This window comes from Synchiropus splendidus, chromosome 3 (genome assembly GCF_027744825.2).
Source record: "Synchiropus splendidus isolate RoL2022-P1 chromosome 3, RoL_Sspl_1.0, whole genome shotgun sequence".
In the NCBI taxonomy this organism is placed as follows: Eukaryota; Metazoa; Chordata; class Actinopteri; order Syngnathiformes; family Callionymidae; genus Synchiropus; species Synchiropus splendidus.
Genome location: NC_071336.1, coordinates 25,523,770 through 25,536,902, shown reverse-complemented (window position 1 = coordinate 25,536,902; position 13,133 = coordinate 25,523,770). Strand labels below are relative to the sequence as shown.

Below are 13,133 nucleotides of genomic sequence, written 5' to 3'. Positions count from 1 at the left end.
AGGCTGGATTGTGTTTCTCCTCAAGACTCTGGTTATTGTTGACTGTCCAGAACATTTTTCGCTAAACAGTTTAGCCGGACGGTATTTTTCTCACATACATTTGTGCGTCGTCTCACTCTGAAAAGATCCATGATCAGGTGTTCTACAGGGGTTCGATATGATCCAATATACAGGCAGTATACAAGGTATGAAGGTGACTGAAACCTGTTTTCAACTGTACAAATATATAAAATGTCATAAAAAAAAACATTTATCTTATCTTAAGACTAGTTAATTAAATTCTTCCTCCTGCTCTCATGACTCAGTCACATGAGCACTTGAGATTGGCAGATACATTGTGGAGAACGCACTATATTTGAACAACAGACACGCATGACCAGATCAAAATTCCAATGACCACCAGCCCCAAATATCCGCAGTCAAATACCTCTACTGCTCCAGATCAGAGCTTAGAGCTCTTGAATCGATTGACTGTCACTCCATATCCATGCCGTTTTATGGAACAAACAAAAACATGACCCAACTTACAGGAAGCTGCATAGATCTTGGAGAAATCGTTTTTTTTTCTGTTTGCTGAAGAGATTAAGGTTAGCTAACAGGTGACTTTCAGCTAACCAGCCAAGATTTTGTGGGTGTCGAACCAGTGTATGCCTGTTTTAAATGTCAGAAATCTAATGTAGTATTAACATCTGGGTGGTAACATCTAAAGATGTTACACTTTCGCCTTTCAATAAGATGCCACTTAAAAAACATTTTAGCAGGCCACATTTTAGGACACTAAACCTACTAGTTACACACTGTACCAATACCACATTCATCTCAGCGAGAAATATATAGCAGTAATGTCAAGTTTTGGGGAAATTTTCAGAATCAGATCAGAGTTCCTAAAATATGCAACAATCCCTAGTTCCAAATGTTATTCAATTTTGCAATAATAATAACTAAAGCAGTAGCTATGATCTAATAAAAAGACTTTGTTCACAAAGACAAGTGACAGGAGTCATTGCTCTTCTTACTTGTCCCAAACGGCAAAAAAACACCTCCAAAAAGCTGTGGTTTCAAGAGGTTATATCAGGGTGTCATATGTAATGGGTGCACGGTGAAGTGGTGAGAAGGTCTGAGCTAAGCCTATGAAGTCTTTCAGTAACTCTCCACACACAGCAGGGCACAGTATCACTTGTTTCCATATTCCCCATCTACTCCGTCTGCTTCACGACAGCCCTTCTGGTTTCACTTTAGGCTTCATTGCATAAGAAATCCAGAATCAGGGTCACCTAAAGTGACCTGGAAAACCACTACAGTCATATGACAGAACTTTTCCTTCTGTCCCAAAATAGACTTTTTACTGATAGAAAGGGCAAAAGTTGTCTTAATACCTCAAGATTTCCAAAGGCCATTACTTCCAGGGTGCGTCGACGATAGTTTTTTATTTAGTGTTGAAACTTTAAGAAACGCTATTTTTTAAATGGTATTTTCTGATGAAAAGGGACATTGATGCACATCCAGATCTCAGAACATGTATGTTAATGCGGGTGCAAAGCCACTGTTGGCCTCTCAATGTGACGCAGTCACAGGATATAGAGCAAGTTTGTGACTGTCAAAGGTTGACGCTACTACAGGCTGAGTCATTAGACTTGGACCACTTTGTAGCCAGTTATTCATTGGATACCAAGTGTTGGTCTTTATTGAACACAGACTCGCTTGTCTGAAAATGAGCTCATTCATCAACATAGGTGAAATTTTCCATCAAAACAACAGTGGCAGCCTAAGATGCCATCAAAACGCTTCCGTGTGGAGGAGACAAACTGGCGAGCGCCCATCAGTACTACTGCGTAACAAAGACACAAGCGCCAAGCCTATTAGCGACGAACAGGAGCCCGACTTAGAGGAACACTGAGTGACCACAGAATGAAGGATTTCGAGACTCGGCTTAAGGCCTGTTGACAGAAACTTGGGCTGAAATGGGAGCCCCACCTGAGACAGGTGGAAATTGAATATTGTATTATATTTCCTGTGGCTTTTTACAGCACGGCGACTTGGCAGAGTTTGAGTGAGTGCGGGGGAATACAGTAAAGAAACTGTCGCCTGGACTGTGCAAGCAGCATTTCCAGTCAGCTCAATGAAAAGTCTGCAAGGTAAGATGATACAGTGATTCCTGTCTATTAAAATGAGATAATTCATTTCAGTGTTATCAGAGACATGATCAGACGAGGAGTCAAGCGTGAGGCTACAGGCTTCTTCAGATCAGAGCAGACAATGAGAGACAAGAGACGTCTGGTTGAAATCAGACATTCATTTTCTGTTGCTTTCAATGTGAAACATAATGACTGATGATCCACAAATATCCAGGTGAGACATGAGCACTTCCATATGGGAGATTCAGGCCGCAGAAACTGTCATATTAGCATGATGAGTGTGTTTCTGCACTCTGTCCTTTTGTCTGTAAAGAATCCTCTTCGCAGCAATTTGAAATCGAATCTGTGGTGCATTAGAAGCCATGGCTTTGGGGAAAGAGACGATAAAGGTTTTATTAATGACGTGCCATTGATGTTAGCCATGAACACATGAATGTTGGTCTTTGCTGTAAGGAGAGACGCTTGTTCTGTACGACTGTGTGTTTCCAGGTCTGCCCGTCCGTCCGCTTGGCTCGCTGAGCGACAGGCTGGCTCGTGTCTCAGGACCAAGTCGAAAGCAGAGGAAACGCACAGTTCTGCTTGTCTGGAAAGGGACACTCTGCTCTTGTCTGCGCTCTAACGTGAGGAGACACTAAAAGCGGCTCGCTTTCTCACCGTCAAATTTCAAGCGTAGACAAAGGCAACCATCTTTGATGTCTCGTTGTGACACCATGATTTCGAAATCGCAGGCGTGCGGAATGACTTCTTGTCCAGCATGAAGCCCGCGTTTGTTTGAGCGACCTGAGCCGTCACTTTAGTTGGCTTCGGCTGCATTACCTGAAGGTGACGGTCCAAATTTGTAATCAAACCCAATGAAGAAAGGTGCTGCCTCTTAAGTCGTTGTGACGCCCAATCAGGTTTGGGTGTAGTCGGACACTAACATTTAACATCGTGGGTTGTGTCTGATCTGTGAAGCGTATGCCAGACCAGGAAGAATAGGGGGGTGAAAATTGGCAGGGACTGAAGAACAGACTTCAAGCAAGGTTGTAGTGTACCATATTGGTTTAATCCTGAATAAAACCTGTTGTTGTTTTTTTTCTCAGGACGTCACTGACTTACAAATACATAGCATAAAAGAGACGTGCGCTTGCATTTAAGCCCCCGTAATATATAACATTTTTCAGAATCTCTGCAAACTGAGCCCTCTTGAATCAAGATCAGAAATCTAGTCAGATCAAATATTAAATTCAGTTTCTGAAAACACATTATATGATATTTCATTCATTCGTACGGAGGTCAGAACAAGTGTAAAATGAAGATCATGAATATCAGAATTTAGAGCACCAAATGCAACGTTTTTCTCTGAGATATATATATATATATATATATATATATATATATATATATATATATATATATATATATATATACTTAATTCCTGAACCGAGTATGAGGAGATGCTTCTGAATATGGAAGCAATACTCACAGCCTGATAATGAGTAATGAATTTTGGGAACAGACCAATTACATGTATGTAGACTATTGATTTGTTTACGTCACAGAACCTAAAATAACCATCTATATCAAATGCGCGCAACAACACCTCACCAGGGCTACATTATACTACATTACACAGTCCAACAATTTCTATTAAAAAAAGGACTGTAAAACTCTTTATTTTATTTTTTGTAAAATAGACAAGAGAAAAATGTTTGTTTGTTGTTTTGGTCGGAACGATCAAATCAAAGACTGCATTTTTCCAAAATAGTATATTGAAAGAAATCAACATCAATTGTTAAACCTATCGACACACAACACTTTCGTACAGTCACACCCACATTGATTAAGGATGGATGGGAGATTTTGGTTAAGAATTATTGGTCAAAATAAAAATAAAAAATAACAATAAACCGGGTATATTTACATTTTGAATACATTCATACATGAGCAGAAATAAAGTTCAATAAAGACAACCGTTTATGGTAATGCGAGAAGACTAAGTAATTCTAAGTATATTTAAACTTCCATCAATAACAGGATAAAAATATGAATAATGGGAAAAAAAGATATCACTGCTGGCCTGGACAATTAGATATTGCACCAACGACTGCCAAACAAAACAATGTAATTGCTCACGTGGTCAGTTTTGTCGTTTTACACTGACCTCCTAAAGGAGAGATAAATGTTGCCAAAAGGCCACATTCAGCCCCGTGCCAAACTTTGCCCAAGTCTGGACTGTATTTTAAGTATTTTCTTTGGAGCAGAAAGGAATGAAACGCTAACCCTGTCCATCAATTGCCTTCCTAAAGTTTCTCCATTTTTCAGCCATTCATAACAACTTCAGTCTCAAATGAAACCCTCTGATTTACTCCAGCAGATTTGAGGGTTCAGCTCCAGCATCTGCGGTGCTCCCTAGTTCAGCGGCTTTTACATGCTCACGTTAGTGTGTAACAACCCTGGATCCAGAACAAACGGGCTTTCACGAGGGAGACTGAAAGGGAGCGGATTAAATTCCTATCAAAAATATTTGGTCTGAAATCTCTCTGTAACAAGTCTGATTAGAAATCGACTGAGAAAGGGGGACAATTCACCGCACAGACCCGGTGTCTTTTGAGGAAAAGGAAACAGAGGATGCGTCTAAATTCCAGTGTCTGTATTAAACTGAGCAGATTTATGTATGAGTCGAAGCAGATATGGTATATTTAGCCGGTTGATTGTTTGAAAACAAGCTGATTCAAAGCAGAAAATCTCCTCTGATTCCTCTGGCAGCAGACAGAGACAAAGGTACGCTGCAGCGTGCAGTAAATCCTAAGTGAAGATGAGCTTTGGACAGACAGACCCAACGTGTTAAACTCATTATCCACGGAATAAAGTTATCAACTGTTCTCGTCTTCCCCACAGACTCAGAGCTATCTGGCCGAACAACAGTACATAACCATCGACGCTGGCTGGGAGGAGGTCGAACGTCTGGGTGGGTAGACAGTTGGAATGATAATAAAGTCTAATGATGTAAGAAGAAGACTGGAATTAGAGATTGTGATTAGGGCAGCGTCGCATGGACGTGCATACGTGTGTTTTTATGTGAATCAGAGACGTCACTGAATTAAGGGGAGCGTAAAAGACATAGCTCTGCTCGGTGCCAGATGAAGAATGGAATAGTTTCTGGCAAAGAGCAACACCCTTTGTGCCAAGAGGTCTAAATCTTGAAACTTGACTTGACTGTAGTCAAAGAAAACACCAGGCAGAAGACGAAAAAAAACAAAAAAAACACTTTTGTGTGATTGTTGAGAACGACTAAGATAAGTATGCATTATTTTGTTTACCTTTAAACCTTTGACGACACACATTTGGACTAAAACTCGGACTGGGAAGATTAATGCACTAGAGTTTATTAAAGACGGGGCTTTGTATTGGCCGGTATGTTGCAATACGAAGCATATCCCAATATAGGAGTAGCGATACGTTACGTTATTGAGATACATTGCAATACTGCAAGTTCAGCAATACATGCTAATATTTGTTAACAAGCATCATCATTTTAAGTTGATAGTGATGAACTCAGTTTATCTAGATTTTCAGTTACGTTTGTGGAATCAATAGCTCACTTAATAAAAAAATAACTACAGTGTACAGAAAGAAAATGTTAGTGTTATTAAGCATGTCACAAATGGAGCACTAAAATATGTATTTTTGTTTATATAATGAGGTCAATTATACATAGATTTTCTATATGTTTATATTGTAGGAGTGCAAATACAAAACCTGAAGAGGTCGCCCATCGAGAATGCTAAAAGTACATGGATGGACCTTAGGCCGATTAGACACTGCAACACTAGAACTGCAGATACGATGAACAAATTTTAGAGTGGACAGCTCCCCAGAAAATGAAGACAATTCCTTACTTTGACAAGGGACTGGAGACTTCGCTCTCCAAACATGTGATGAAGGAAAGTGTTGTCTTCTGGTTGGTTGACATGATGCTGGAGCTGGGAGGGCAGAGCGGCCAGCAACTCATACAGACCTGGGACAGAAACAGAAGCCAAGGGTTACCGAAGAAAAAGTGTGGATCAAACTTGAGTCTGAAGTCAAGTTGGAGCCGCTCCCACAATGAAGACGGCTCAGACTGTGAATAAAACAAAGAAGCTTTTTCATTCCAGTTTAAAAGTGCACTGATCTAGCACATGAATAATACGTTTCTATTTCTGATCAGGTCTCTGAGGATTTCGAAAGTTTGTCAGGTTCAAGAGTTGTTTGGAAGAGACACACAAATCCTAAACGGTCCTTTCCAAACCAAACAAAAATTCCAATAGTCCAAATACATACAATGTTTTTGTATGATCTGGCTCAAATATAAGCCAGCCCAAATGGGTTATCAAAAATGTCTACAGTAATCCAACTGTGCCGTACTTGAAACTCTTTTAACCAACATGTTAAGGAACTCTTCACATCCAGAGCAGCGCCATCAAAACGTCAAAACAAAGTGGAGTGGCTTGGCTAGCTCAACGGGAGTGTCTTTCATCAGAGGATTTAGAGAAATTGAGGAAACACAGAGAGAAAACATGGCTGCGCTGAGAAGAATACTTAATCTTAGACAGAGATGGATAGAAATCAAGCGTTTAAGGAATGGCATGAGTGTACTACTGGCGTTAGTGTGTATTAGCAGGTGAGGGTATTTCGGATAACAGCCCGAAGGAAAACAGATCTTGTTCCTGCATGAGCCGCACTGGTCTATAAGCCGCGGGTGCAGCAGTGTTACCTGTGCCATAGAAAGGTCAGTGATACACCCGGCCTAAAAATGCATGAGGATCACTTCTAAACTAGGTTCCGCCACCACAGCCAGTCTCAGCTGCTGCCTCCCGTCTCCGGTCCAGGAACCAAAAATGGTGCATTTGGAACGCTTTTCGGTAAATAAAGCGCCTGTGATTTCATCGGTTTGATGTGGCGAGGCTCGACCTCTTGGCAGCATGAAGCTTGTTTGCCCGTAAAAATCCATATATTAGCCATGTCGTTTAAGCCGCAAGAAAAAAGCATCAGTCCGGAATTTATGGTCATAACTTCTACGTTGGGTTGTCATTACATCAACATTAACCTTAATAGATAGCAATATTTGCCCCTACGCTGAGAAAAAAAAATCATGGGTAGAACCCTGAAGCATAGTGCCCCTCTGAGTCTCAAACAAATGACCATTCACCATCACATATTCAGGACCATAAATTTACACTATGAGCTTTGAAGTTTACTCTGGAAGGAAGCGTGTCCATCAAATCCAAAACACATGACGAAGAAACAAGTCCAGCCATCACTGGGTCAGCGCAAACTTCTTGACCTGACGAAAACAGCTTTTTAGAAAAACACCATGAGCTAAACAAGGACTCAGCAGAGCTGAAATTAAATTCAAGAATGGATGAGTGAAAGTGGATGAGCCAGAATGAGACCACAGCAGTGGTAAAATATCTTTGTGTGGACACTATAAAAAGAGATAGAACTTCATCCAAGCCAAGATGTACAGTTGCATGAACAGATCTGTAATATCCGTAACCGTGTCCAACAAAGACGGAGGGACTAAATAGGAAAGGGATGAAGAACACAAAGGAAAGTGTGACCGTGCCAACACTTGACCACGAAAGGGTGGACCGCCCTTTTTCTTGCACTGCTTGTCTGGCTGCATTTGATTTGTTTTGGCCAGACTATTCTGGACCCTCTCGTGTGGCGGCCGTGTGAAGCGGATCTGGCGATGTCTTGTAGTGGACCACTTTATTCAGTTGTGGCTCAAACTGGATCAGCCCGGCGCAGAGGTCTTGAAGTCAAGCATGTTGTTGTGCAGAACGATCTTTGGAGAAACCAGCAGGGCCAGAGCCTTCAAAGCTTTCCCTGCAGAGGAAGTCGGCGCTTCGTATGCCAAACAGCAATTCTCCTCACACACCCACACGTCCACTGTGTTCTGTGTCCTCAGCCGTAGAACAACTTGACAAGAAAGCCATTATGTGTAATATACATCAGATTGATGGTTCAGTATGTCAACAACTTCTGGGGAGTAAAACTAGACAGCAGTTCTTGCTTGGAGCCCGTGTTCAGGGCAGAGGGACCGCTGGCAGAAATATTTATCACCATGTCCATAAATTTACATGGCGGACAGAATGTCCAGATGCTAAATGGGGGTCAACTTCCATCTTGTAACCGAAGAACACATAGAAACATAAACAGTCGTGAGAATGAACTTGTTCGGACAGAGGAAATGAACACAGGGTTTTGACTTCATTTCCTCCTCTATGCACCTTCTCCAGGTGCTGAATGAGTTAGTGACACCCATTGTATATCTTCCATACATACAGAGGGTACTATGTTTTCAGGGTTCGCCAAACAGCAGGGGGGAGACATGTAGCATTAAAAATTGACTGAGGAGCTTGTTCATGAGTGAAATGATCAAATAAATCATTTGCCATATACTTAGCTGCGATTACATGCACACAAAAATGTTACAGAATGGAATAGATTTTACATTCTCGGGCTGCATTGTGAGTGTAGATTTGGTTGCTTTCGGCAAACATCGACAGACCTTTTTAAGGGGTTTGTCCTCATCTACTTAACTAGCAAATTAAGAAAAACACAAGCAAAACAAATACTTGAGGAAGTTTAAAAGTGCACAAGAAGGAAGGAAGGAACTTAAGAAAGTATCAGAAAACCAAGTTAAATGATTTAGCTGCAAGGTTCACAGCTCTTCTACTGGGGACGGCACAGTTTTTGGAGGTTCCTGCGACAGACAGCAGAAAAGAGAAAGTGTGCGCATTAGTCAGCAATGACTGAAGGTTAAGAAATAAGACAGAATCAAAAGTGTCCTTCTTTAAAAATCCATGAACTTCAGTGCATAAGACCTGCTCTTGTTTAACAGATTTGTGCGAAAGGAGAGAATCCAGACAAACTGAGAAGAAAGATGGATGTAACTGAGCAGAGGCCGAACAACAGGAGAAGAGCTTTAGCTCGGCTGTTCACAGCCAACGCAGGTCATCAACCCACGTTCCCCCGCGTGGCTTCTATTCCATTTCAAAGTCTGCTCACGTCACACTGGCAGGAGTCAAAGATAGTCCTGATTAAGTGTGACACATGCAACCAGACATTGAAAAATCGTGAACTTGTGATGTATTAGCTCTGGAGATGCTCTGATCTTGAAACAACACACAATGTGTCTAGCAGTGTTTCTGCTCAAACAGCAGAGAACTGATCTCAGTTCAAAACCACAACTTCCCTGAAGTCAGTGGCCAAGCTGTTTCCCCACATGAATTGACTTTTCAGTGCAACCATCATTGATTTTCCTTCTTTAAATAACTGCAGCTTAACTTTTTTACCAAATTACCATCGAGTTGTCCAGGTGCATTCAAGCATTGCTGTGATCTCATGCACATGGACACTGGAATACAAGACAAACATAACATGGCAAATGGCCTTCACCTCACCAGAAAGTCTGAGCTTATTTTAAGAAATGCTTTCGCCTTGTTACCAGGACATTCAACCCACTTACCGCCATATCATTTTGGTCATCTGCTTTTTGATCCAATTACATTTTATTACGCATGCAAAGCTTCCAAGTGCTACACAGTGCACTCCATACGGAGTACCAGAGATGAATATTTGGTCCTAAGCATCAGTCGGACCACATCGATTTTGTCAAATCAGGTCTCATAAAATTGAATGGACAAACTTCTTGCTCTTGAGAAGAGCCTTAGGTTCAGACAAAACCATATGTGGGAGAAGAGGTGGTCCCACAAACAGGACCCATCTTGCACAGTTTCCCTCAGGTTCAATAATCGCCTGGTTCTCCGCTTGGAAACTTTCAAAAGGACCCAGGATTCTCCCCAGCATTCCAGCAAAGCAGGGGTCCCCCTCTACTGGGTGCTTTTTTGTGGTGGACCAGTACAACTTACAACGTCAGTGCTACCTCATCGTCAGTCAAGGAGGACTCCTCTCTCTAAGGACCACTGTCATAAACAAGGACAGTGAATGGAACCTGCCACCTCTATTCCATAATGAAATATCTTCTCACGTGATCTTAGACAAATGATAAATCCCTCTCTCGTCATTGTGTATGCACTCAATCTTTCCATTGCACAGCGCTATTTGGTTGGTATACAGCATTGCTAGTGGGTTAATTCGGATCCGAAACACACCTTAGTTAGAAACAACCAAACACACACGTTTTTCCTACTTTAACAAGTGGTTACACGGGGGGCGCAGTGATGTTAATTTGCCACCGTCAAAGTGCAGTGACGTTACATTGCAGAGATGTATCGACACGTCTAAGATTAGGAAAAACTGTGGCGTGTTCCTTTAAGAACATTCGCCAGCGTTCAAGCGCCACTAGTCCATGGCCAGCTAATTAACCACCAATTACATGAGATATATTTTATTAAATCGACTTTTGAGTTGCTGTCTGGATGATTTAAAAGTGAATTATTTTCCCTTCTCAACCTCTGACACAAAGTACAAAGTAAATAAAATAGTTTTCACCGTAATCCGGCTGCAACACAGTGATACAGGGGATAATAGTCGGCAGTTCATATTTAGGCCAAAGATCTATTTCTTTCAAACCATGAAAAGAGAAATTGTAATGGGAGAGCAACCATAAACCACTATGTGGGTCCTGGTGCCACAGCAAACTCACAAATTCTATGGTGGTAAGTTGGAAGATGAGAAGGAATAGAAATAAGACATAAAAATTAGCATGATGTTTCACTGCTTCATTCAAGGCCTCAGAGTTTGGCAGGAGACTTTTCAGAGCTGTTCTAAAAATAAAAGGCTGCTGTTTGGACCCGTTTGAAACTGGCAGAGGATAACTTGACTCGAACATGACGACAAAACACACGCACCGCACTGACTGATGTCGGCCAAAACGTTGTTGAGCAAGACTTCATTGGAATTAGAACGAAGAAAGAAAATAAAATGAAAGGGGCTTTGGGACACTTGGGAGGACGGTAGTGAGACCTGTCATGACGAATGGTTCAGACAAGAAGACATGATGCAGAATTAGGTGCGACAAAGTGAGGATACTGAGTTGGTCATTGGGAGTAACTAAGAAAGGACATGATCGAAAATGTGTATGCTCGACAAGCCAGGTCACATGGAGAAGTTTGAAGGCAAAGTTAGGCCAGATGGCTTGGACACGTGGAGAGGAGACATAGCGTTGGACCAAGAATGTTGGAAAGGAAGACAACCAATGAAACTTGTGGATGTGGAGAATGAGGACATGAAGTGGATGGAGATGACTAGTGCAGATGAAAAAGACGTAGGAGGAGGACCAAAGACAAAGAGGAAGATGGTGCATATTTTGCTTGCTTGATGACAAGATGCTAGTCACACAGTTCATGCAGCTACATTGTAAAAGAACTGCAGAGGAAGTAACTATAAAATGAGGGCTAAACAAAAGATGAATCTATAAGCAAATAGTTAAGAGATGAAGAGAACACATGATCTATAAAATGTTTTTCAGAACCATGATTTAGTCGTTTGTGTGATTTGGAAGCAAACACGAGAGGATGTCATCATACTTCAAAAAGCGAAAGAATTATATGTAGTCAAACAAATAAAAGTCAAGACTCTTGTCTCAGTCAAACTTATTCTCTCTTTTACATCTGCTTTTGTGGACTTTTTATTCTAAGATGTGGAATTTTTCCTGATGTAACTGGAAACAGGGAGCTCTTCCAGAGGCAACAAATCCAAGCTTTTCAGTTCGTGTGGCAGTGAGGCAGCGACCAGCCAAAGACTCCGAGTGACGGCTAACACCAATACGTCCTCCTGGTGAACGGAGGCAAAGTCCTGGAGGATCTCTTAAACCGCCCACAAGATAGCCTCGTTCATTACACCAGATACTGGAATAAATATAGGCTCGGTTGACATTGGGAGAAATTTACCAGACTATTTATGCATTAATCTCACATCAGAGGATGTGTAGGTGGAAACAATGAGTGAAATACTGGACTATTGGAATATCTGTATCATATTAGGTGCTTTCATTAGAAAAACATTCAACTAGGGGTGGTCATAATCAGACAGAATCAAATAGCTGGACTCGCTCATCCATCACTCCGGCACAAACATGCTCACGCAGCCAATGAGTTATCAGCTCTGGTAAACGCGTTTGTCCCATCGCAGGATTTCCATATGTTGCCTTTTCATGCGACTTTCGCCCACATAGTCCACAGCTGCGCCAGGTTGAACCACCCTTATCTTTAAATGCCGCAATGGGACTATAAACCATGATAGAACACGCAGGTAAGGCTTGAAATAACACTGTTAATGTTAATAAGGTCAATAAAAGGACACTGGCTCTTTGGAAGAGTCTGTGCGCGAGGTTTCAATCCAGGCTTAGGCTTGCGTTTTAAAAGACACCATGCAGCGTTGGTAAATGGATGCACTAGGGAGAGCTCGAAAGAGAAAGCTGGACAGGTTGATGGTATCAGGCAGCAGTCAGTAAACTCACTTGCAGGTCATTCACCAGCACATTAGCAGTAATTAGCCATGACGTACTCATAAAAGTTCTGCGTGCTGGAGATGTTTCGGAAGAATCTCAAAGTCAATTACGGACGATAACTGTCAAAAGTCTTAGTCCACTTTGCGAGATAAAGTAAAACTGTCACAGGACATTACTTTAGATCAGTGGTTCTTAACCTTGTTGGAGGCACCGAACCCCACTAGTTTCATATGCTCATTCACCGAACCCTTCTTTAGTAAAAAATAAAATATGATACACTAACTGCAGACTAGACCGAGGGGTGGACCTCTGCGGCGGAGGCTCCACCGAACCCCTGAGACCGACTCACCGAACCCAGAACCAGTGCTTTAGAGCAACAGTTCTACGTGTAGGGTGTGTCAGTCCCTAGTCAGGTACTGGCCGGATTCAGGAAACAAGACTCACATTGCAATGTTGGCGTAACAACACAATATATAATGTAAATAAAAAAATCCAAGCCACTGTGGTGCAACACAGTTTTGAACATCTGAATCAGTGTGGCATAATTGCAGAGTTTG

The 13,133-nt window shown here is 41.7% G+C and overlaps 1 protein-coding gene across 5 annotated transcripts in view; it reads right to left on the bottom strand.

Moving 5' to 3' along the window:
• Positions 1 to 13,133, bottom strand: part of mpp7a (MAGUK p55 scaffold protein 7a) — a 112,943-nt gene that overhangs the window by 73,963 nt on the left and 25,847 nt on the right. For all 5 annotated transcript variants that reach the window (XM_053858353.1, XM_053858355.1, XM_053858357.1 and 2 more), the window contains one exon: positions 6,017 to 6,135. In XM_053858353.1, coding sequence (XP_053714328.1) covers positions 6,017 to 6,135 — 119 coding nt within the window. The remainder of the gene's footprint in view (positions 1 to 6,016; positions 6,136 to 13,133) is intronic.